Raw genomic sequence first — 24,807 nt, 5'->3', positions numbered from 1 at the left:
AATACAAGATGGAGCTTTTGTACCCTGGGCTGGGGTCCCGTCACGTTCCGGAGTGTCCAGCGCCTTCCTGGCCAGAGAGGAGTGTCCAGTGCCTCTGGCCAGAGAGTGCTGATGTGCATGTGGGCTGGGGCTGTGAGCAGCCCCCACACCCAACCCAGCCTGAGGCTGAGGGCTTGCCTTTAAAAAATCATGTGAGGGGACACGAGGAGGGTGTCGCCCCAATTTTCTTTGTTTTGCCTCATTTTTCTAAACGTGTGAGTTTCTACTGTGGTAGTCTTTGCACCAGGAAGGCGGGCAGGTAGGCCCAGTGACCTTTTCCATCCCAGGCAGTAACGGCCTGCGTGATCCATATGCCACTTCCCTCTGTGGGTCTGTTTGTATTTTATCATTAGATGGAAGAACACAGAAGAGCTTTCAGAACCATCAGTAGAATCGAAGGGTTTCCCTGGCGGCTCAGCGGTAAACAATCCACTTGCAATGCAGGAGACACAGGGTGGATCCCTGGGTCGGGAAGATCCAGGAGGAGGAAGATCCTCCTGGAGGAGGGCATGGCAACCCACTCCAGTATTCTTGCCTGGAGAATCCCATGGACAGAGGAGCCTGGTGGGCTACAGTCCTTAGGGTCGCAAAGAGTCTGGACATGACTAAAGCGTCTGAGCATGCACACAGCAAAATCAGCTGAGGCCTTTACCTGAGACAGCACGTGCTGGACTCTTCACAGAGGCGGTGCGGAAATCCACGAACAAACACTGCAGGCTCCAGAAGGCTCAGATGCCTTGTGTTTCAGTAAATTCCACATCCCATGAATAACTCCCAGTAGAGCTTAGTCTTCCTTTAGCAGCTCTGTGACCTGGCCTTCCACCGAGCCGGTGCCCCTGCCCTGGGTCTCAGGTAACCACAGGTGCCCCTGTCTCCGGGCAGGTAAGGAAAGCATGACCTGGAAGAGGCACCAGCGTTGCTAGCGCACTGTTCCGCCTGCAGCCCACCCCCAGGAGCCCAGGCCCAGGACGCCGCACCTGGGGTCACCCCTAGATGGCTTAGCTGCGGAAGCCGGTCACCCAGGGCCCCTCTGGACGGCTTGGCCGCGGAAGCCGGTCGCCCGGGGCCCCTCTGGACGGCTTGGCCGCGGAAGCCGGTCGCCCGGGGCCCCTCTGGACGGCTTGGCCGCGGAAGCCGGTCGCCCGGGGCCCCTCGGCAGAGTGGCCTTGCCGCCCTGTGTGGTGCCCCAGCATGAGTGGCCAGCATCTTCAGTTCTTTTGTACACAGTTTGTTCCCTGGGTTGCTTCCGTGCCAGGTGTGTTTCTAAGAGTCGATTCTGTCCAGATGGGAGTGTCCAGCCACCGAGGGGTGGGTACAGGGGGCTGTCCCACTGTCCTGCCTGAAAACAGCAGCGTGTCATAGCATCACAAAGACAGGCCTGTGGGGGACGCGAGCTCAGGTGGACTGTGTGGTCGTGTTCCTGAGAAGCCTGGGAATGTTCCTGAGAGGTTCCTAAGAATGATTTAAAAGCTCTGTCATCAAAGGCCGTCTGACTTTTCAGGGGAAAAACACCCGGACTTCTGTTTGTTCAGCCTTCACACTTCTCTGGTTCTGTGCCCACTTTCTCATGAGAAAGGCATGAGTTAGGCACTGAGCTGAGCCCTCCCCATGGTCTCTCCGCAGCCAATGAGGAGTACTACCAGCTGCTGATGTCCAGCGAGAACCACCCTTGCAGCACCCACGTGCCCTCCTACACCGTGCACGAGATTGAGGGCATCACCTCTGAGTTCATCATGAAGAACGTGGTGAGCGCCTGACCGGAGCCGGGTCTTCTCCCAGAAAGCTCGTGTCCGCTGGCCGAGTCTCCCCGGGGGAGCCGGCCGAGCCCTGGCTTCATAGCAGCAGGGCCGGGACTTTCAGGAAGTGGGTTCCTTCCTTAAGAAAACAGTTTAAGTCAGGGATTCAGAAGCAGCGGCCATGTGCTGGCTTGTGCTGCTCTCTGAGCCTGACCCCTCGCAGCCCAAGTGACTCCACCCCACATCAAGGGCGTGAGAGTGAGCCCCCACTGATGGGAGGCCCCACGTGATGGGGGGAAGGGGAGGGACACAAGTAGCCCACAGGTGGGGCCCACCCTGAGGTCTGGGAAGCGGGGTGAGTCGCCCCCAGTTTTCAGTCAAGAGAACAGACTTAAGGGCAGGTGGGGACCCAGAGGTCCCAGAAGCACAGCAGTCCTGGCCTGGAGAAGGAAGGGGCTCCTGACCCTCCCAGCTCACTCCTCCAGTGCCCCTGCTGCAGCTTAACCCCAGGGGAACCCCAGCCCCGAGCTCAGAGGGCCAGTTGGCCAGGAGAGCCTGAGTTTGGGCAGGGATTGAGGCCCCTGCCACCTCACGCGTCACCTGGGCTAGCCTCCAGCAGTGCCACGCCCAAAGCCAGGGCGGGAGACGGCTGCAGAGGATTCCCGCAGCTGAGGTTCTGCTCGGCAGTGGAACCCCACGTGTTTTTCCAAACAGTATCCCACTGGGACCCCGTATATGTAAGAGAAGAAGTGCGATCACTGTCGTCCGGGCTGGGGAGAGGGGTCCAGAGGCCTCCCCAACCCTTCACTCATCCTGCTCCCTGCCCATGCCTCAGCCCAATTCTGGAGGGACCCCGATTCCAGGGGGTGACCTGTCCAGTCCCCTCATGCCCGGCCTCAACCAGGGTCACGTTCTCCACGTCCCAGGACATGTTCGTGGCCGCTGTGTCCCTGGTGACCGGGAAGACCCTGTACATCTCTGACCAAGTGGCCTCCATCTTTCACTGCAAGAGGGACACCTTCTACAACGCCAAGTTTGTGGAGTTCTTGGCGCCCCATGACGTGAGCGTGTTCCATAGCTCCACCACACCGTACAAGCTGCCGCCCTGGAGTGACCGCCGCCAAGCAGGTGAGGGTCCTTCTCCCTGGGCAGCACGGGGAGGACTCAGCCCAGCAGGGTGGGGGCCGGGCAGGGCGCCCTCTGATGTGGGGCCACTGCCCACCTCCCCTCCACTGGACTCCGCTGCAGTCCCCCAGTGTGCCCTCCAGAAAGGGCTGGCGTGTCTGTGAAAGATCAAAGGTTGTTTGTTCAGAATAAATTTAGGAAAAAAGTCTTTGTAGATTTCAGAAAGGGAAAACAGCTTCAGAAGATTTTAAGGGAGGTCAGGTGTTTTGGAAAGAAAGGTGATGGAAGCCGAAGTGTGGAGACGAGGCTGCAGGGAGCAGGGAAGGACAGAGGCACATCAGGAAGGCTTCCTGCAGGCGGTGTGCTGATGTCAGCGCGAAGGGGGAGCTCAGCACCTCACAAGGCTGCTCCCTGAACACAGACCACGCCGTCCTCCCAGCTCAGACCAGCTGGCTGTTCCGGGCTCTGCAGGCTCCGGGCTGCTCCATGGCAGCTGCATCCCCAGGCCCCAGGGCTCCCAGCCCACTCTACTCTTCTCCTGGCCACGGGGCTCTCACGGTCAAGTGTCCTGTGTCCTTGTCCTGCAGTGTGTCCATCTGCACCTAGACGGTCATTAACCCCTCTTTGGGCTCTGAGTTCTCGAAGCTGAGATGGACCCGAAGAGAAGACCCAGGGAGTCAGGAGAGACGAGCAGGAAATGGACGGGACCGGGAGTGCTCCGGACAAGCTGGACCTCGGTCATGATCTCGACCAAGAGCTCCCACAAAACTGGCTGCGTCCCCCAAAACTGACTCCTGTCCTTGGCCTCTGGATCAGGTCTCCGCTCTCATCAAAATGCTCCTCCGCCCACATCCACCTCCACCTGAATCTCGGGTCCCTCCATGCCGTGGTGCTCCCCTCCCCTGCTTCCAGGCAGCGAGGCCCTTACCATCGCTGTCAGAGCCGCAGTTCAGCAGCTGTTCCTGCCCAAGCCCAGACACCCTGGGCCAGGGCACAGTTTGCTCTAAGGTTGACTTGTAACGAGGGAACACACGTTTCACGCCTCAGGGGTTGAGCCGTCTGCTTCCACCTGAAGCCCCAGCCCAGGAACTGTGCAGCCACATTGCTCAGGCTGCAGCCAGTGTCAGGAGCACCGCTCAGCTCCTGGTCACTGCAGGGAGGGGGCTTGCTCTGTGTGTGGGCTCACAGTGTGAACGGGCTGGCACCGTCCCCCGGGATGCCTGGGACTGCATCGTTATCTGAATAGAAAATAAGGCCTTTCCAGGCCAGTAATTTTATATCATCTTCCCTAACCAGTAATTCTCTACTTTTCCTTGTCTTTTGTTGGTGGTGGTTTCTTTGTTTTGAGTAGAGGAAGCTTTATGAGAAAGACCAAAATCTAAGATATCTTTTCTTAAATTGTGTTTATTATGAAAACACTGTTCTTTCATCTCTAATGAGATCACCCGGTTGAACTCATGTTTTTGCTAGACATTTAAATTTTAAAGTAAGGATTGATGTAAGCTGTGAAATGCCCTGAGTTGCTTCTATTACAAAACAATAGAATGGGAAAGACTAGAGACCTCTTCAAGAAAATGAGAGATACCAAGGGAACATTTCATGCAAAGATGGGCACAATAAAGGACAGAAATGGTATGGACCTAACAGAAGCAGAGAATATTAAGAAGAGGCAGCAGGAATACACAGAAGAACTGTACAAAAAAGGTCTTAATGACGCAGATAACCACGATGGTGTGATCACTCACCTAGAGCCAGACATCCTGGAGTGTGAAGTCAAGTGGGCCTTAGGAAGCATCACTGTGAACAAAGTTAGTGGAGGTGATGGAATTCCAGTTGAGCTATTTCAAATCCTACAAGATGATGCTGTGAAAGTGCTGCACTCAATATGCCAGCAAATTTGGAAAACGCAGCAGTGGCCACAGGACTGGAAAAGGTCAGTTTTCAGTCCAATCCCAAAGAAAGGCAGTGCCGAAGAATGCTCAGACTACCGCACAGTTGCACTCATTTCGTATACTAGCAAGGTAATGTTCAAAGTACTGCAAGCGAGGCTTCAGAAGTATGTGAACTGATGACTTATAGATGTTCAAGCTGGATTTAGAAAAGGCAGAGAAACCAGAGATCAAATTGCCAGCATCTCTGGAACATCTGCTTTACTGACTACACTAACACCTTTGACTATGTGGATCACAACAAACTGTAGAAAATTCTTCAAGAGAAGGGAATTCCAGCCACCTTACCCGCCTCAGAGAAACGTGTATGCAGGTCAAGAAGTGACAGAACCAGACGTGGAACAATGGACGGGCTCCGAATCGGGAAAGGAGTCCGTCAAGGCTGGATATTGTCACCCTGCTTATTTAACTTCTATGCAGAGTACATCTTGTGAAATGCCAGACGGGATGAAGCACAAGCTGGAATTAAGATTGTTGGAGAAATAGCAATCACCTCAGATACGCAGATGACACCACCCTTATGGCAGAAAGTGAAGAGGAACTAAAGAGCCTCTTGATGAAGGTGAAAGAGGAGAGTGAAAAGCCTGGCTTAAAACTCAACATTCAGAAAACTAAGATCATGCATCTGGTCCCATCCTTTCATGGCAAATAGATGGGGAAACAATGGAAACAGTGACAGACTTATTTTCCTGAGCTCCAGTATCACTTCAGATGGTGACAGCAGCCATGAAATCAAAAGACACTTGCTCCTTGGAATAAAAGCTGTGACACACCTAGACAGTGTAATAAAAAGCAGAGTCATCGCTTCGCCAACAAAGGTCCATATAGTCAAAGCTACGGTTTTCCAGTAATCATGCACAGATGTGAGAGTTGGACCATAAAGAAAGCTGAGCACCAAAGAATTGATGTTTTCGTAATGCTGTAGAAGACTCTTGAGAGTCCCTTGGACTGCATGGAGATCAAACCAGTCAATCCTAAAGGAAATCAGTCCTGAATATTCTTTGGAAGGACTGATGCTGAAGCTCCAATACTTTGGCCACCTGAGGTGAAGAACTGACTCATTGGAAAAGACCCTGATGCTGGGAAGGATTGAAGGTGGGAGGAGAAGGGGACTACAGAGGATGAGATGGTTGGATGGCATCACTGACTCAATGGATGTGAGTTTGAGCAAGCTTTGGGAGATGGTGATGGACAGGGAAGCCTGGCGTGCTGCAGTTCATGGGGTTGCAACTGGACTTAGCACCTCAAGAACAGCAGTCCCCCAAAAAATGCTTGGGTTGAGATACTTGGGTGTTTATTTGTAAACACACTGCCCACGAGCGGGTACACCTCCCAAAGCTAGATCTGTCATTAGCTGGTCTGCTTGTGGCCGTGCTCATAGCATGGCATGGTTCCGTGAGTGCTTGCCCGTGAACTGGACCTCACCTCAGTCAGGACTGCTCGGTGGCAGGTAAACCTGCTTTGCACCCTGACTTTCAGTTCTCCTGCTCCAGCCTCATCCGTGGGAAATAAAAGCACGTTCCGGGGTCAGCCACGTGATGGGTGGAGTAACGGGACTTTCTCTTTCAGACTCTTTTACTCAAGAATGCATGGAGGAGAAGTCTTTCTTCTGCCGAGTCAGGTGAGCCCAGCTCCTGAAGGTGGGGAAGGTGCGGGAGTGCCCTCGCCCTGCCGCCTGCCCAGGCCCCATTCTCTGGGGTGGAGGCTCAGCAGGGGCACCTCTGCCGCATGGCACGCATGTCCTGAAAAGTCCGCGTGAAGACACGTTTCCATAGGCCAAGCCGTTCTGTTTTGTTTCATTTTTGGTCGTGCTGCTCAGCTTGCGCGACCTCAGTTCCCCGCCCAGGGATCGAGCCTGGGCTCGGGCAGTGCGAGCACTAAGTCCTAATCACTGGCCTGCCAGGGAAGTCCCGAGCCACATTTTAAATGTGCCTGGGGAGTTAGGAGAGATGGGTCAACAGTGGGGTGACTGACTTGCTCCTCGTGAAGAACATCAGCCTGGGCAGCCCAGACTTACAGTCCATCACCTGGGAAATTGGCCAGCTCCCCCCCTTTGGAAAGACATGAACCCCAGGTTCTGTGAGGACTCCAGAAGCTTGCGTAGCCTTTGGTCTGAGTGTGTTTTCTCAGGGAGAGCCCATAGCTTTCCCCACAGGTCTGTGAGGACCCCAGAAGCTCATGTAGCCTTTGGTCTGAGTGTGTTTTCTCAGGGAGAGCCCACAGGTCTGTGGCCCTGAATCAAGGGACCTGTTGAACATCCGGCTGCAGTGTCAGGAGTGACCCCAGCCAGAGTTGGGTACCCTCAGGATTTGGGGCTAGGACCCCCGCACTGGAGCAGCAGCCCTTCCCCCACTTAAAATGCAAACTGCCCCAGAGAAGGGCCCCTGAGCGCTCCCATTGCTCAGGCCAGTGGCTGTCTGATGGTCCCCTCACTGTCCCCAGACATCTGAGCGCAAGGGCAGAGGAGCAGGGTGCTGGGTCGCAGACCCTCCTGCAGGCTGGAGGAACAGATCAGAGACCAAGGGAGTGTGCCTGACTCGGCCTGGGTGAGGGGCCCGGCTCGGCTCCGTGGACATCTGTGCAATACGTAAAGGACCGCTGAGACACAGCAGCCGCTGTTGGAGAGGTAACCAGCAGCAGAGGACGAGCCCTTCTGCCCTAATCCCCGGCCTCTCCTCCCGCCCTCCTCTGCAGCGTCGGCAAGAGCCACGAGAGCGAGATCCACTACCACCCGTTCCGCATGACGCCCAACCTGGCCCAGGTGTGCGAGCGGCAGGGCGCCGAGAGCCAGCTGTGCTGCGTGCTGCTGGCAGAGAGAGTGCACTCGGGCTACGAAGGTAAGGCGGGGCCAGCCTGCTCCCGGCTTCCGCCTGAGGCTCAGATACCTGTCTGTAAGGCGAGCTCCCAGCCCCCACCTCTCCCAGCCTCAGGCAGAGTCTCATCCCCCTCCAGACTTGGTCGCCACCCACCTGTGTCACTGTAGCCCCTCCACACCTCCTCCCCTGTCAGCCAGAGGCTCTGGGTCCCGCATCGCTCACTGGGTCCAGGCGTCACTGGACTGTGGGTGCCCTCCTCTTCCCCGGCCACAAATTATGTTCTAATATAACCACATTCGAATCGGAAGTCTGTGCAAAATTCTTTTTTTTCAGCCCCTAGAATCCCTCCTGAAAAGAGAATTTTTACAACCACACATTCGCCAAATTGTCTGTTCCAGGACGTGGACCAAAGGTAAGCCAGGCAGCACCGGCCCCCTCACCCCCCAGCCAGCTCTGCCCTCCCTCTCCCGCGGGCCGGTCCCCCTCACCCCCCAGCCAGCTCTGCCCTCCCTCTCCCGCGGGCCGGTCCCCCTCACCCCCCAGCCAGCTCTGTCCTCCCTCTCCCGCGGGCCGGTCCCCCTCATCCCCCCAGCCAGCTCTGTCCTCCCTCTCCCGCGGGCCGGTCCCCCTCACCCCCCAGCCAGCTCTGTCCTCCCTCTCCCGCGGGCCGGTCCCCCTCATCCCCCCAGCCAGCTCTGTCCTCCCTCTCCCGCGGGCCGGTCCCCCTCACCCCCCAGCCAGCTCTGTCCTCCCTCTCCCGCGGGCCGGTCCCCCTCATCCCCCAGCCAGCTCTGTCCTCCCTCTCCCGCGGGCCGGTCCCCCTCACCCCCAGCCAGCTCTGCCCTCCCTCTCCCGCGGGCCGGTCCCCCTCACCCCCCAGCCAGCTCTGTCCTCCCTTTCCCGCGGGCCGGTCCCCCTCACCCCCCCAGCCAGCTCTGCCCTCCCTCTCCCGCGGGCCGGTCCCCCTCACCACCCCCCCAGCCAGCTCTCCCCTCCCTCTCCCGCGGGCCTTGGAGTCAGTGCAGTGCCCTTCACAGCAGCAGGTTCCCTGCCCCAGATAGTTTCTGTCTCATCACTGTCTTGGCAGTTACTTAAAAACTAAATAAAGCTCAATGAATTTTCGTGATTTTGATGTTGAAGCTATTTAGCTAAAGCTCAGGCTGCACGTTACGTGTAATAATCAATGAAAACACTTGACTATACATAGACAATGAAATAATTATGGAATCACACTAAAACCTCCTAAGATATGGATGCTACATAGATGAGACATGCCGGGGAGCTGGTCATCGTTCTAGTTGAGCCTGTCTTCATACCCTTGTTTAAACCTGGTTCAGAAATCGGGCGCACGCATCAGGGCTGGTGCAGCCAGTGCCAGGACTGAAGCTGAGGCACCTTGGCGGGGCCCCAGCAGAGGTGCGTCTCCAGCCTGTGGGCTACAGGCCGCCGTGGGGAGCGGCCACCACCGCACCTCTGCCCAGAGCCCTCCCGCGCTCCCCGCCTGGGTCCTCTACCCAGGGTGCTGTAGTCGGTGCCCATGGCCCTGCTGGGGTCGGGAGCACTGACCATTCTGAGGGCTCTGGGTTCACAGGCATGGCTCAGGGTCCCTGTGTGACTTCCTGAGCTCCCAGGCATGGGCATGAAGACACAAAGACTGCTGCTGCTGCTGCCAGCAGGGCTCTGGGAGAAGTCTCCTGGGAAGACCCACAGGGAGCTCGCTTGGCTTTCTGCAGGGTGTCTGTGCAGGGTCAGGCCCCCCCACCGCCTGCTCTCTGGCAGCCAGGCCCATCAGCCTCCCCAGCCCCAGGCTGCTCAGGTGTGCATGACCAGCCACCTGCAGCTTCGAGGTGCAGGTTCCAGGCCCCACCTGGCCCTGGGGGATAGGATCCTAGAGGTTGGGGCCTGGGAGCTGCATTTGTGAAACAAGCCCAGAATAGTTTTTATTCCTCCGAAAGCCTAAGCACTTCTGCCTGCAGCTGCCCCAGGCGTCCAGTCATTTGTGTGCAGGAGGCCTGGCGAGTTGGTCACTGTGGGCCAAGAGGCTGCAGACCCTGGCTCAGTAAGCCCAGCGGACAGTCCAGCCCACGGAACCCAGGCCAGCCAGGGCTCCTTTCCCCTCCTCCTCTGCTTTCTCCTCCTCCCCTTCTGGCTAGGCCTTGACCAGGACGTGCTGTACGTCCCGTCCAAAGGAAAATAACAGGCTCAGAACGTGCCCCAGGCAAGGAGGAGGAAATCAAAGAACTCCCATGAGGAAGTTCTCCCCACACAGAACAGGGAGGCTTTGCTCTAAGGAAAGAACAAGCTGCTCCACATGAGCAGAAGTCAGCTTGAGAAACAGCTGCTGGGATGAAAGGGAGACCGGCCTGCTGAGAAGGGAGACTGAGAAGGGAGACATTCCACTCGGAACAGGAGCTGAGCCACCAGAGGGTGCTGGACTCAAGAGTGGGCGGGACACTCAAGGGGACGGGACTCACAGAGGCAGAAGGAGGGACTGCAGTCCAGTGTAAAACGTTGCCCAGAAAGCAAAGCAGCTGCACCCAGGGAAGACCTGATGGGCACAGGGCAGGGTCCCAGCCGGCGACGGCGGCTCCTGGGGACCAGACACAGTGGCCACAGGTAGGGCAGGAGGAGGACGCCTGGAGCTGGGGAGATGCCCACGGGCAGGGCTGCCCTGGTCCAGGCAAACTTGCTTTAGAAAGTCCGTGTCAGGCCATGTCTGGCCAAACTCAGGACACCCTAAAAGGAAAAGCTCTTAGAAGAAAACAAAAACGTCATCATGATCGATTCTTTCAGGAAATCAGCCTCAGGTCTAAGCACTGAGCTTGTGATGGGCCCGGCCCTGTAGGGCCTGGCTTCTGGTCTCAGACCCTCAGCGATGCTCCATCCTTGGTTTGCTAATTAATGAAAAGCCTGACTGTTGCCTCATCAGCACTGGTACCCAGATGTGGTCTTTAGGGAGTTGGGAGCCAGCCTCGTTCCTGGAGATGATGGGCCGGCCGCCACTCCTGGAGGCCGTGTTCTGGCCGGCATCCTGAGCGCGGCTGTAACCCCGTGTCGCTTGCCTTGCAGGGCCGTCCCTCTCCTGGGCTACCTGCCCCAGGACCTGATTGAGACACCTGTGCTCGTGCAGCTGCACCCCAGCGACAGGCCCCTGATGCTCGCCATCCACAAGAAGAGTAGGTCCCCTCCTCGCAGTCCTTCCGGGGGCACAGGCAAAGCTAGTTCAGTCTGGGGGTGTCTTCCCAAGGTCAGCACCCACCAGGACCGGTCCGGGGGGCTGCGGGTGCGGGCTGTCCCACTGCCTGCCTGAGTCCTAGCGGTTGAGAGTAGCCCACCGCTTGAGTCCTCGGGGTCCCGTTTTGACTGTTGGCTGCACCAGCAGGCAGGAAGAGACGAGACAGGGTCAGCTGGTGGCGGGTGGGAGAGTAGGGTGGTCGGCCCAAGCCAGGGGAGTGGACGACCCCGGTCCTACAAGCCCACAGACACAGGCGACACTGAGTGTCCCGCTGAGGAAAGACCAGTGAGGCTCACAGGGACGTGTGTCCTAAAATCCACGAGGACACTGCTGCAGGCAGCCCCATGTGCAGCCTAAAGCAAAACAGAAGATTCAAAGCAGTGGCTTTCAAGAGGTATTGGTGTCTCCGGAGTTTTCAAATGATTCCACAATTAAGTGCGTCTCCACGTGTCTTGTACCGCAAGCACCAGCTGCATCTGTTCACATCCCCAACTCTCTTCTCCCTCTGGTAGTTGTGCAGTCCGGGGGCCAGCCCTTCGACTACTCCCCTCTCCGGTTCCGCGCCCGAAACGGGGAGTACATCACGCTGGACACCAGCTGGTCCAGCTTCATCAATCCCTGGAGCAGGAAGATCTCCTTCATCATTGGGAGGCACAGAGTGAGGCTGTGAGTGCCCCCAGGGCCGGGCCGGGGAGCTGGGAGGGGCCGACCCAGGCCACCTCCCACCACGCACCCGCCCCCAGGGGGTGGGGTCTCCCCCAGGTGGACGGGGAGTGGGAGGAGGGAGTGGGGAGCAGGCAGGTGGCAGCCCAGGGGGTCTGCAGGGAGGCAGAGGCAGGGGCCCAACTCACAGAGACGGATGGAAACCCTACAGGGGGCCTCTGAACGAGGACGTGTTCTCTGCCCCGCCGGGTCTGGAGGAAAAGGCCCCGCAGCCCGGTGTCCAGGAGCTCACAGAGCAGATCCACCGGCTGCTGCTGCAGGTGCGTGCGCTGACCCCGCCCCCCTAGACAGCCCAGAGCCGCCCCCAGGCCGGGGTCCGCCCCCCCTCCCCAGGCCCTTTTCCTGTTTCCAGCACCACCCTGCACCCTCCTGCTGGTGTCCACAACTCGCAGCCCTGGGCCAGCGGCTGGAGGGTGTGGTCCCCAAGGATGGAGGCGCGTGGGGGCGTCCCTCCAGCTCTGGAAGCAGAGCTAGCCCCAGGGGACTGGAGAAGCCTCCGGTCCTTAGGGACACAGCCCTCAGGAAGAATTCCTGTGAGCACATGGGCCCTGGGGGAAAACTTCCTGCTTCTCGGTTCCCAGGGGCTGGGGGTACTGTCAGACACCTTGTTTTGTCTCTGAACCCCGTGGCCATGGATTCCCTGGGGACTGGGATCCAGGCCTGGCCCCATGGCTGGAAGCGGGGAGCCCACCACCGCCAGACCCTGGGTCCAAGCCCGGCCCCACCTGGTGCCCACCGAGGGCCACCCCCGCAGAGCAGGTCTCGGCCTCTCTGAGACTCGGTGGGGGGCCACGCCCCACCTGTCCAGACTCCTCCGGCCACTGTCTCCGCAGCCCGTGCCCCACAGCGGCTCCAGCGGCTACGGGAGCCTGGGCAGCAACGGGTCCCACGAGCATCTCATGAGCCAGACCTCCTCCAGCGACAGCGCCGGCCAGGAGGACCCCCGCCGGAGGAGAGCCGTACGTGCCCCGCGGTCCCCCTCTGCCCATCGCCTGTGCCACGGGTGACTGTGCGCTCTGAGACCAGTCCTCTCTGGGGCCAAGCCTGTCTGACCTCAGCTGCTTCTGGCTGCTCTAAACTTGGCTCACCTGGGACTCACTCTCTAGCCGTGAAAGGGTGGGAGCAGCTGTAAGCTGTGGCTACAGGTTTGGGTGAGAACTAGTTAAAGCAGGCAAACCAGACAAAAGTGAAGATCAAACTGTAGGATTAGGGTTAGAAAGAAAGAGTAGCCTAACGTTCACTTTATTTCTTATAATTCTTCAGAATCGTAAAATCTGCTTTGTTTGGGTCTCAGATCTTGTATAGAACTTGCTTCTCTGTTGCTGGGTTGGTTGGGCTTTTCTCTTTCTCAGCCTGTAGGGCACAGGTTGCAGGGTCTCCTGGGGTGAATAATGTGTTCATTTGTTTTTGTTTTTCTTCAAGGAAACTTGTAAAAATGGTAACAAGGCCAAAAGCAAAAGTCACTACCCTGATGAATCTGGAGAACAAAAGAGCAGCCCTGCTTCAGGTACCAAATGATCCAGCATTTCCTTGGCGAGGCTTCAGTGTGGCGAGACGGGGAGGCGGGTGTGACTCAAACTCTGGACGCAGGGAATTTCCCCTTCAAGTTGGGCTGTTTGCTTCCGTGCTGACACAGGGCTCGGCCTGGGGTCCACAACACAGCCCCTGTCCAGGGGGCCCTGCCCCTGGAGGCCCACGAGGTGTGGCCAGGTGGGCCTCTGCCCCACGACCCCCTGGTCCCGCTCTGCAGAGTGGCCCTGAGTCACGTGAGCAGACACTTGTCCGAGGGCTGCCAGCTGTCCCGTGGACGGTCCAGCCCCAGCTGTCTGAGGTGGGGGTGCCGGCTCTGCTCCGGGCACCCCCCCTGCACCGCAGGCCGGATCCCGCTCACCATGTGGCAAGTCACATTGGAAGAGACCAAGCCTTCCAAGGCCGGGAATGTTGATGGACCACAAAGCTCATGTGATCTTCAGGGGTTCAAGTAGGAACTGGCCTTTCCCACTGCTGAGTCCCTGAACCTGGGGACAGCCCAGACCGAGTGGGGACGAGAGAGCTCCCTCCGCTGGCCCGGTGGGCTGGCCTGACTCCCAGGCTGGCCCCGGGGTCTCTGCACCTGTGAGGCACATGCTGAGCCTGGCCTTACGTTTCAGTAGAATTAAAATGCTCTGTAACCTTACAGTGGGCACTGGGGGAAACGGGTATTAACGGAAAGAAGGATGTTGTCGTTGCTCCAGAAATGCAGAGCAGTTCCCCGACTCCGATGAAAGCTGCTGCGGCTGTGGAGAAGGACAGCTCTGGGGCCAGCCTGCCCGAGGCCACCCCTCCCGAGGAGCTGGCCTGCAGGGACCCGCCGGCCGGCTCCTACCAGCAGATCAGCTGCCTGGACAGCGTCATCAGGTGCGGCCCTTCTGGCCTCCCTCCCCGCCAGCGGCACCCACAGTCGGGCTCTCGGTTACATGAAGCCCTTTGCGACCTGCCCGCAGGTACCTGGAGAGCTGCAGCGAGGCAGCCACCCTGAAGAGGAAGTGTGAGTTCCCTGCGAGCCTCCCCACGCCCCAGGCCAGCGACAAACGCCAGGCCCTCGCGGGCCCTGGGCCACACGCCACAGGTACTGCGTCTGCTTGAGCTGTGACCGCCTGGCCGCTTACCCCTCTCTCAGGACCAGGCCTTACCTGGGAGCCCGGGGCCTCTTCTCCCTCCCACTGTGGTTCTGAGCGGGATCAGGGACACGTGTAGGGGGTCAGCTGTTGATTAAATAACCAAAGTGGCTCAGAACCTTCTCACCAGCGGGAGGTAGAGGTGATTCTGGACTTAGAGGACAGGATGCCCCGGGGCTGCCGGAAGCCAGGGTGTTATCGGGCGGGCCCGTTTCTGAGACGTCTCAGAGGAGGACTGGCCTCTGGGTGTCAGCGGCCCAGGAGTCAGAGGAGATTGGATGTGCAGTTATCTCCAGTGGCCCTCACCAGGACCACAGGCAGGGTCTCCACCGCTGATGGAAGCCCGGGCGACGGGTGGAGCTTACCCTAGCCCACGGGGGGAGCCCAGCTGCTCGCCTGCCCTCAGCAGAGGGGCCCTGGCCGCAGGGGGCAGCTCCCCACAGGCCCCGCCAGAGGCCCCGAGCCCAGGCGCCTGGCTCCTCCCAGAGGACGCGGGGTACCAGGGTGCCATGGTCCCCATTCAGAGTCTCATCTTCTCTGCCGTCCCCTGAGGACACGGCATCCCCTGGCAGGGCGAGTGTGGACTTGAGCCCCCGGGTCCTGGAGTGCCCCTCAGCCGGCCTCCGTGCTTCTTCTCCCAGCAGCTCAGCTTTATCGCGGTTTTGTGTCTGCTTCCTTTTTTCTCCTGTAAAGAGGCAGCATCGCCCTCGCCAGTGAAGAGCCGCACGGACGCGAGCGCACGCCTGCTGTCGCCGCCGCTGCCCGGCAGGGCGCAGAGCGTGGCGTCCCTCGGCAGCCAGTGCAGCTACAGCAGCACCATCGTCCACGTGGGCGACAAGAAGCTGCCGCCGGAGCTCGGTACGCGCGCCGCGTCCGGGGCCTCGGCGGGAGCGGTCTGACTCTGACAGTAGAGATTCGGAGTGTTGCCGCCTGTCCCCGGATGCTCTCTAAGTGTATCTGAGTGCAGAACACCCACGTAGCCCAGTAAGGGGCTGTCCAGGAAGTCCAGGCACGTGCCGTGTAGGGTGGAGGTGGTGACACTTGCCCCCGCCCCCGCCACACTCTGGCTCCCCCTGGGACAGGCGTCCACTCAGGTGTCAACACGGAGGGGCTTCCTGGGACCGAGCAGGGATGCCAGGACTCCCCCTTGCCTGGTGCCGAGAGAACCCCAGGGACGAGGCCCCCCGGCCTCTCGACGCCCATGGGTGGGGTGGCGAGCCTGGCCCTCCCCTGTTGGAGGACAGGAGCCAAAACAGGACAGCCAAGGGCGACACGCTGAGCTGTCCTTCAGGCCCCTAGAGGAGAACCAGCCTGAACTTGTTCTTCGCTTGGAAGAAGGGCGTGATGAGGGGGAGAGTCCACGTCAGAGGGTCAGTGGCCGGCCCCTCTCAGGATGGCCCGCAGACCCACAGCCCCGTCCCGCCTGTCCCCGCGGTTCTGCTGACCACACTGTTGGGCCCATGGTCCTAGGCCAGGACAGGGCCGGGCACGTCCTGTGCTCTGAAAGCCCAAGACAGCCTGGAGTGTCTTCAGCGTCAGAGGCTGAAACCCCAGGTGCCCCCAGGTTGGAGGACGGATCAGTTAGAGGGCGGGTTCCGGAGCCCCCACGTGACGCGGCTGCGTGTCCCCGCCTGTTACCTTTCTTGGTAGCCTTCTCAGAAAGCTGAGCAGACGCGTCTCGAACGTCAGCCCCTGCTGTGGGCGTCATGCGGGAGTCTTCTGTGGGAGACTCTGTCCTTTGTGGGAGCGGTGCGCGTTTTCTCAGCTGTCCTCGGGCAGCAGGGCCCCTGTGGATGAGAGCTCCGCGTCTGCTGTTCCAGAGCCGCTGGGAGATGCTGCTGCAAGCAGGCCCGAGTCTCTGGAGTGCCCGGCGGGCCCCGCGCTGCCCTGCGGCCTCAGCCAGGACCAGGAGGCCTTCCGGAAGCTGGGCCTCACCAAGGAGGTGCTGGCCGCCCACACCCAGAAGGAGGAACAGAGCTTCCTGCTGCGGTTCCGGGAAATCAGGAAACTCCACGTTTTCCAGTCTCGCTGCCATCATTATCTGCAAGAAAGGTCCAAGGGGCACTTGAGCAACAGAAGTGAGTGGTGACGTCTGAACGAAAAGTGGGTTTTGTCGTTGTTGTTTTTAACTTAGTTCTTAACGCTGCTGCATCCCATGCTGCTTTCAGATGGGGAGCACCCCTGGTCAGGACACATGCGTTTGTAAGATGCTGTTGGAGTTTGAGCAGTGACACTCTCGGGGATGTCACCTGCATTCCCAAGGGAACCGTGCTATAAACAGTGGTGACAGGCCCAGTTCACCCCTGTGGAGCACAGGGCCAGGTGACTGCCCTCCTGCCTTGCCAGGCGTTCTCTGCCTGGGTGACCCCAGCCCCCTTCCCTCCCTCAGAGAACCAGGTGGGCGAATTCACCACCCAGGGAAGGAGCATCTGACGTCAGGCTCCTAAGGAAGCAGGGATCCCAGATGATGCTGCAGGAAGAAAGGGTGCCCTTTCTCCCCAGAACGCACACCCTCCTGGCGGGTTGGCCTTGCCACTGGGCTGTAGACTCCAGGGCCAGACAGAGCACGGAGGGTGTGAAGAGCCAACACGGGGCTGCGGTGGAGCAGGCTGGCTTCCTCGCCCCTCATCTGGTCCAGGAGCCGGGCTCCTAACCCCCAACCGCCTTCCTGGGCCCTGTGGTCAGGGCCAAGCTGGTGGGAGATGCCAGCTCTCCCCTGGGCTCCAGGCCCCGAAACAAGGATCAGAGCTATGAGCCCAAGGGGCCCACACCGCAAGGGCCCAGCTCCCCTGGCCTCTGAGCAGATGTGCTGAGACGGGTGTCCCAGGAGTGAGAGGCTGCCCCTGCCCTTGAAGATTATGCCACTCCCGCTCTCCTTTCCTCCTTCCTACCTGGGCCCAGGGTTACTGAAGGCGCGCAGGGAACCTCTGTGGAAATCAGGAGCCAGGGCCCCCACCACCCCCCAGCCCCAGCTTGGTGCAGAGTCCCAGCGCCCTCCAGCCCCGTTGGCCCAGCAGCTTGTGCAGTGCCCATGCTGCCCAGCTGTCCCCAGCAGCCCCGCCCAGACCCGGGGATGGTGCCCCCGGAGCCCAGAACTGTAACTCCTAGTCACAGCGGGAAATAGACTCTTACAGGAAGAACACTAGGCAGACAGGCTGATGGCAGAACCTTCACCCACTTGACCATTAGCGTCAGGCCGGCCCGTCTGCTCTGGCATGTGGCACAGCTGGCAGGGGACGTCCCCACACACCCGCTGCCAGAGCCCCCGAGTTATCCTCTGTGACATTAGAAGAAAACCTGAGGTTCCTGGGGTCCCTCCCACTGCTTGTGCCCCACCCACCAGGCTCGCTGTGACCCCGCCCCCGGCCCACAGCACCCCCAGTCCCGGCCAGTGCCCAGGGGAGGTGGGGGGACATGCCCTGTGTCCCCCACACCACAGGTTGAGTCCCTGCAGCCTCCTGAGGGCGGCCCCTCTAAGCAGGTCTTGTGTCAGAGGAAGACCTGTGTGCCTTCAGCCCTTTGACTTCACAGGCGTGGACCCAGGCTCCTTTGGCAGATGAACCAGGAAACATCTCTTCTTAAAAGCGGTCTCTTAAAAACATCTCTTTTTAAAAGCTTGTAAAGTTGAGATATGAGGTTAGATGAGATCAGTGGTTCTGCCTTTCAGTTCATTTCAGTCCCTCAGTCGTGTCTCTTTGCGACCCCATGAACTGCAGCACGCCAGGCCTCCCTGTCCATCACCAACTCCCAGAGTTTACCCAACCTCATCTCCATTGAGTCAGTGATGCCATCCATCCATCTCATTCTCTGTCGTCCCCTTCTCCTCCTGCCTTCAATCGTTCCCAGCATCAAGGTCTTTTCAAATGAGTCAGCTCTTCACATCAGGTGGCCAAAGTATTGGAGTTTCAGCTTCAGCATCAGTCCTTCCAATGAACACTCAGGACTGATCTCCTTTAGGATGGACTGGTTGGATCTCCTTGCTGTTCAAGGGACTCTCAAGAGTCTTCTCCAGCACCACAGTTCAAAAGCATCAAGTCTTCGGCAGTCAGCTTTCTTTATAGTCCAACTCTCACATCCATATGTGACCACTGGAAAAACCATAGCTTTGACTAGACTGACCTTTGTTGGCCAAGTAATGTCTCTGCTTTTTAATATACTGTCTAGGTTGGTCATAGCTTTTTTTCCAAGAAGCAAAAATCTTTTAATTTCATGGCTGCAGTCACCATCTGCAGTGATTTTGGAATCCAAAAAAAGAAAGTCTGACACTGTTTCCACTGTTTCCCCATCTATTTGCCATGAAGTGATGGGACCAGATGCCATGATCTTAGTTTTCTGAATGTTGAGTTTTAAGCCCACTTTTCACTCTCTTCTTTCACTTTCATCAAGAGGATCTTTAGTTCTTCTTTGCTTTCTGCCATAATAGTGGTGTCATCTGCATATCTGAGGTTGTTGATATTTCTCCTGGCAATCTTGATTCCCGCTTGTGATTCATCCAGCTCAACATTTTGCATGATGTATTCTGCATAGAAGTTAAATAAGCAGGGCGACAATATACAGCCTTGAGGTACTCCTTCCCAATTTGGAGCCAGTCCAATTGTTCCATGTCCAGTTCTGACTGTTGCTTCGTGACCTGCATACAGGTTTCTCAGGAGGCAGGTCAGGTGATCTGGTATTCCGAAGTCTTTAAGGATTTTCCACAGTTTGTTGTGATTCACACAGTCAAAAGTTTTAGTATAGTCAATGAAGTGGATGTTTTTCTGGAATTTCCTTGCCTTCTCTATGATCCAGTGAACATTGGCAATTTGGTTTCTGGTTTCTCTGCCTTTTCTAAACCCAGCTTTTATATTTGGAAATTCTTGGTTCATGTACTGCTGAAGCCTAGCTTGAAGGATTTTAACTCTCATGGTGTCCCTATTATTTTAGCCGCTCCCGGACTAAGAAATACCCCTGGAATAGACTCCTCTTGGAAAAAAAACGGAAAAAAACCGAAAACTGAAGTCCAAACGTGTCAAGCCTCGCGACTCCTCTGGCAGCACCGGGTCTGGGGGGCCGGCGCCCCAGCGCCCCCCACTGGTTGGCCTGAACACCACGGCCTGGTCCCTGTCGGACACGTCACAGTCCAGCTGCCCAGCGATGCCCTTCCCTGGCCCGGTGCCAGCCTACTCCCTGCCCTTGTTTCCAGCCCCGGGAATAGTGACCGCACCAGGGACCGTGGCCACAGGGTCCGGGGCTGCCCACACCGACCTCGCGGTGCCTGTGGATGCCCAGCAGGTGCTCAGGGTCCATCCCCCACCGTTCGCCAGCCCCTTGGCCCCGGTCATGGCGTTGGTCTTACCCAGCTGCTCCTTCTCCCCAGTGACCCCAGCCTTGCCCCCAGCCTTCTTCCCAGGCCAGCTGAACTTTGTGTCTGAGATGCCTCCTGCCTCACAGCCTGAGTTCTTCCCCGATCGGACCTCAACCCCCAAACAGCCATGCCCGTGTGCCCCGGCGGAGCGAGGGCCGCCCGCGTTGCGCGTGGCCACCCCAGGAACCCCGCCCCTGGCCGCCGGGCCCCCAGACAGGACCTCCCCGGCGCTCTTCCAGTCCCGTGGAAGCTCACCGCTGCAGCTCAACCTGATGCAGCTGGAGGAGGCCCCTGAGGGCACCGCGGCAGCCACAGGAGCTGTGGGGACCGTGGGTGCAGGCGCCGACTGCAAGCCTGGCTCGTCCTGGGACTGGCAGCCCAAGTCACCTCCGACCGTAAGCACCTCCTGATGCCCTTTGTCTAAAGCAGGTGGCAAACTCGGGTACCTGGGTGGGCTATGCACCCCCTCATGCCTGACGCAAGTGGTCCCCACACCGTGGTTCTGCCAAACCGCTTCAGTTTGGACACAGATCCGTGTGCCAGAAGTGAGCACGTTCCCAAGGCCCCGTCACAGTAGACCTGTGACTCTAACCATCCTGGGACCTTAAGAGAGAGAGATGGCTGGCAGATGTGGTGTCCAGACGGCCACAGGGACTTCATAACGTAGCGTCAGGGGCCTCCGGGTGTTAAGTGGATACTTCGAGGATGAAGCCATCAGGTTAAACGCCAGAGCAGAGGCTCCTCGGAGGGGGGCTGGCAGCAGAGGGCCTCTGGTGGAGGACCGGAGCCAGAGGGAGCTGGGAATCGGTGCTCCCAGTGCCCGTCCTCCCAGGTCTTGAGGACACAGGCGTGCACGCTTCCTTGGTTCATGAAACAGCAGTGTGACTTCCAGCTCACGTGTCTGTGTCCTGAGAGCCGAGGCAGGGCTGTCCGTGAGCCGTCCCCCCACACCCAGCCTGTGTCCAAGGCAGGGCCACCTGGGTTCCCACCCTCCGCCTGTGTCCAAGGCAGGGCCACCTGGGTTCCCACCCCCGGCCTGTGTCCAAGGCAGGGCCACCTGGGTTCCCACCCCCGCCTGTGTCCAAGGCAGGGCCACCTGGGTTCCCACCCCAGCCTGTGTCCAAGGCAAGGCCACGTGGGTTCCCTCCCGCCTGTGCTCTGGGAGAGGAGGTGGGGACAGGGCCCCCCAGCACCTCTGCTGCCCGCCTGGCCTGTAGTCTGGTTCCGAGGATTGGCAGACTGGGCCCTCACAGGCCGGGCCCCTGGTGCCCCCGGCTGGCCCTGCTCTCGGGGTGCAGGAGGCAGAGCCCGCTGCGGGGAGGGGCGCCTTTGGGTGCTATCGAGGCATGCTCCTGCCTCTGTGTCCACTCGGTGGAGAAATAAGTATAAGGCTTGGATCCCCGCCGGGGCTCCAGGAGCCACCATCTCTCAAGGAACTCTCCCAAAATGGAATCTAATCAAACTTCATCCTTTCCATCTCCGAGAAGCAGGTTGGGTTCTGGGAACCCATGGGTCTGTGCCCATGGCCCATGGAGGAGGGGCCAGTGGTCTGAGGAGCCTCCGTCCCCTCCCCCAGCCCCACTTTGCGTGGAGACCTGACTGGATGTCCCCTCCCTGTCCCCCAAAGTGCAAGGAGCCAGCAGATGCCCCAAACAGCGACGCCCTGTCCTCGTCCAGCGGCCTGCTCCGCCTGCTGCTGCATGGGGACCTCTGCTCGGCCACGGGCTCCGCACTCTCCAGGAGCCAGGCCTCTGCCACCTCCTGTTCCCTGGGCTCAGGTTCCCTGGGCTGCGATGCGTCCGGAAGCAGGCCAGGTATGTGGGGGGGTGCCGGGACACCTGAGTGGCGTGGGGGGCGCAGTTGACGTGTGTTTGGAAGACCCCCACGTGACACACCTGGGTATCCTTGGCTTCTGCATCCAAGGGCGCCAGTCACCCCAGAGCCTCAGGCTGCCGCGTTCAGGGCCCAGCGTCAGGGTCCTGACTGGGCAGCTTGCGGCTGCACCCCGAGCGGCTCCTCGGAGCCTCACATGCGCCACGGGGCTCCTCCTCCTGCCCTGTGGCCAGACCTGGTTCCCTCTGTCACCTGTTACTCCCCGTGTCGGTGGGCGCGGCAGGCCCTGCACCCCTGTCCCTGGCTGGGCCTTCCCTGGAGCCCCCCACGTGTGCCGGGAGGGCAGGCAGTGCTGCACTGTCCTGAGTGGCTCCCCTGGCGGGCGCCAGCGTATAACCTCAGGCGGTACTGGCCAGGGTGGTGCAGTGTAGCCCAGAGCTGCCCTGCGGGAGCAACACACAGACATGTCCCCAGGCTGTAAGTGCCCCGCTTCCCTCACCTGGGCAGGGCCCCCTTCCCCTGGGAGGCCAGGGAGGGGAGAGCACGGCCTCTTAGATGGGGGCCCCGCCTGGACTCCCCCGGCTTCGCCAGCAGAGAGTCACCTCCGTGGTTCCTGCTGATACCCGGTCTTTAAATGATTTTTAAATTATCATCCAGACAATTGGACCGTTGGAAAAGCAGAAGGGACAATCCCCCGACACACGCGGTAGCTGCCCTCCCCTTACAGGGCCGACTTGAGTTCGAGGTCGTGACCTGGGCACTCTGTGTTTTAAAGGCAGCAGCCACACGAGTCACACCAGCAGGTATTTCGGAAGCTCGGACTCTTCGGAGAATAACCCCGGAGCAGCAGTGAGGGCAGCAGTGGGCGGGCCTGAGCGCCTGCTCAGGTGTGTCCTGCAGGACCCCGTCTGGCTGCTGGCGGCCGACACGGACGACAGCGTCAGGATGACCTACCAGATGCCCGCACGGTAACCGCTCGCCCCTCCTGGGAGCGTGTGAGGCTGGGCTCGGATCCCCCCTAACTGTGAGGCCTTACCTCAGATGGAGTGGGGGCACCACTAGAAGGGGCCCCTCCAGGTGGCTGGCGGCCGCACGGAGCCCTTCGGAGGCCCTGCTCCCGGCCTCCAGGACCGCTGCTCCAGGGACCCTCCCGGCTGTCACGTGCCGTGTACAGCACTTCTGCCGGTGTCGTCTCTTGTGCTCTGCTGCCAGTAACCCTGTGTGGTCGGTGGTGTGCGTGTGTGTGTGTGTGTCTGTCTGTCTGTCTCAGAGATGCAGAAACCAAGAGTCGAGGTGGGTGACTGTCCCAGGCCACCAGCTGCTCTTTAGGGAGCCTGGTCTGTGCCTCAGCTCTGACCACTCCAAGGAACCGGGAACCCATTAGGGTCCCTGACCCTGTGCAGTGCCCCCTCGGTGGGGGTGATTAACCCCGAGGCTCAGAACAGCCAGGGCTCTGGGCCAGGCCAGCCTGGGGCTCCGTCTCCAGGGCACGCCAGGGTAGCAGGTGGCAGGGACGGCTTGTCTACTCTCCACCTCACTGGTGAGAAGCTCCCAGGTGCAGAAACAAGTGTCTGCAGGTACCCAGCTCCTGTGGCTGATCTAAACTAAAATTAAAACCAGAACTTGGTGTATCATTTTCATAGAAAAACTGCAGATTATTTACTAGAGAGATTGTTACCTCAAATAGGGAAATTTAAGTGGAAAGGAAAGTTAAACAAAATCATCTAAAATTGCATGAGTAGGACTTCCCTGGGGTCCAGTGGTGAAGACCCCACACTTCGCTTGCAGGGGCCACAGGTTCCGTCCCTCATCAGGGAAGATCCTCTATGCTGAGGAGCGTGGCCAAAAAAAAAAAAAAAATTACATTAGGATAAATTAACCAATTAAAATAAAATTATGTGAATAATACTGGACGTGTTGGTAGAAAATGAGCATATACTTTAAAAAGAGATAACCCTTGAGGCATCCTAAAGCTTCCGTGTTTCTCAATCTTTCGTAAAGAGACTTAGATACAGTCCTGCAGGAGGACAGGGAGAAGCTGAAGGCGCTGCAGAGGCTCCAGCCCAGGTTCACGGACGCGCAGAAGCAGGAGCTGCAGGACGTCCACCCATGGATGCGGTTGGGCGGCATGCCCACGGCCATCGACGTGGCGGTAAGCTCTGGGACACAGCACTTCCTGACAAGGCGTTCAGAGGTGCTGTGATGAGAACGCTGGGCACTATCTCTGCATCTGTTTTGTACATTTAAAACTTTGAAGATTAAATAAGAGCATTAAAAGAAAAAAAAAAAAAACCCATGACACTGTTAGATGTCCTTCAAAGAACTTCCTTCCAGTGGCTTTTCAATGCTATTTCCAAAAAGGTCTCCAGAATGTCTAATCTCAAGCACATGCTGAAATTTGAAAATCTTTTGAGTTGTCTTCACAATTAGAACACAGACCACTTCTTCTATCCTAAACCCTCAACATCCATGTAGACCATAAGAAGCAGAGGACAGCAAGCCCTCCTCCCACTCTGAGCGGCTGCCCCCGGCACTGTCTGTTCCTTCTTGAGGGTGTCTCTGTACCCCAGCTCCCTTCCCCTGCTCACTTCCCCAGTATGGACACAGCCAGGCTCCGGGGTGCCCGGCCTTCTCTACGCACACCGCCTTAGCATGGTCAGCTCCCGCCTCCACGTGGGAAGCGGCATCTACACACCAAGCCCTGCCAACATCCACCTCTGAGGAACTTGCCGGGTTTGCCCAGAGACGACCTGCCCAGCCACTCTTCCCGCCCAGTTAGTTCAGTTCAGTCGCTCAGTCTTGTCCGACTCTTTGCAACCCCATGAATCGCAGCACGCCAGGCCTCCCTGTCCATCACCAGCTCCCGGACTTCACCCAGACTCACGTCCATCGAGTCAGTGATGCCATCCAGCCATCTCATCCTCTGTCATCCCCTTCTCCTCCTGCCCTCAATCCCTCCCAGCATCAGAGTCTTTTCCAATGAGTCAACTCTTTGCATGAGGTGGCCAAAGTACTGGAGTTTCAGCTTTAGCATCATTCCTTCCAAAGAAATCCCAGGGCTGATCTCCTTCAGAATGGACTGGTTGGATCTCCTTACAGTCCAAGGGACTCTCAAGAGTCTTCTCCAACACCACAGTTCAAAAGCATCAATTCTTCGGCGCTCAGCCTTCTTCACAGTCCAACTCTCACATCCATACAACCACAGGAAAAACCATAGCCTTGACTAGACGAACATTTGTTGGCAAGGTAATGTCTCTGCTTTTGAATATGCTATCTAGGTTGGTCATAACTTTCCTTCCAAGGAGTAAGCGTCTTTTAATTTCATGGCTGCAGTCACCATCCACAGTGAT

At 58.5% G+C, this 24,807-nt stretch overlaps 1 protein-coding gene across 1 annotated transcript in view; it reads left to right on the top strand.

The window, feature by feature from the left end:
* Positions 1-24,807, top strand: part of PER2 (period circadian regulator 2) — a 42,939-nt gene that overhangs the window by 11,900 nt on the left and 6,232 nt on the right. The window contains 19 exon segments of the mRNA XM_027538091.1: positions 1,663-1,784; positions 2,702-2,903; positions 6,419-6,470; positions 7,544-7,686; positions 7,999-8,077; positions 10,735-10,841; positions 11,413-11,566; positions 11,775-11,883; positions 12,457-12,582; positions 13,046-13,130; positions 13,858-14,020; positions 14,107-14,231; positions 14,974-15,138; positions 16,101-16,358; positions 19,204-19,259; positions 19,261-20,019; positions 21,252-21,438; positions 22,233-22,425; positions 23,459-23,609. Coding sequence (XP_027393892.1) covers positions 1,663-1,784; positions 2,702-2,903; positions 6,419-6,470; positions 7,544-7,686; positions 7,999-8,077; positions 10,735-10,841; positions 11,413-11,566; positions 11,775-11,883; positions 12,457-12,582; positions 13,046-13,130; positions 13,858-14,020; positions 14,107-14,231; positions 14,974-15,138; positions 16,101-16,358; positions 19,204-19,259; positions 19,261-20,019; positions 21,252-21,438; positions 22,233-22,425; positions 23,459-23,609 — 3,236 coding nt within the window.

Source organism: Bos indicus x Bos taurus, chromosome 3, assembly GCF_003369695.1.
Source record: "Bos indicus x Bos taurus breed Angus x Brahman F1 hybrid chromosome 3, Bos_hybrid_MaternalHap_v2.0, whole genome shotgun sequence".
Lineage (NCBI taxonomy): Eukaryota > Metazoa > Chordata > Mammalia > Artiodactyla > Bovidae > Bos > Bos indicus x Bos taurus.
This window is presented reverse-complemented; position numbering and strand designations above follow the sequence as displayed.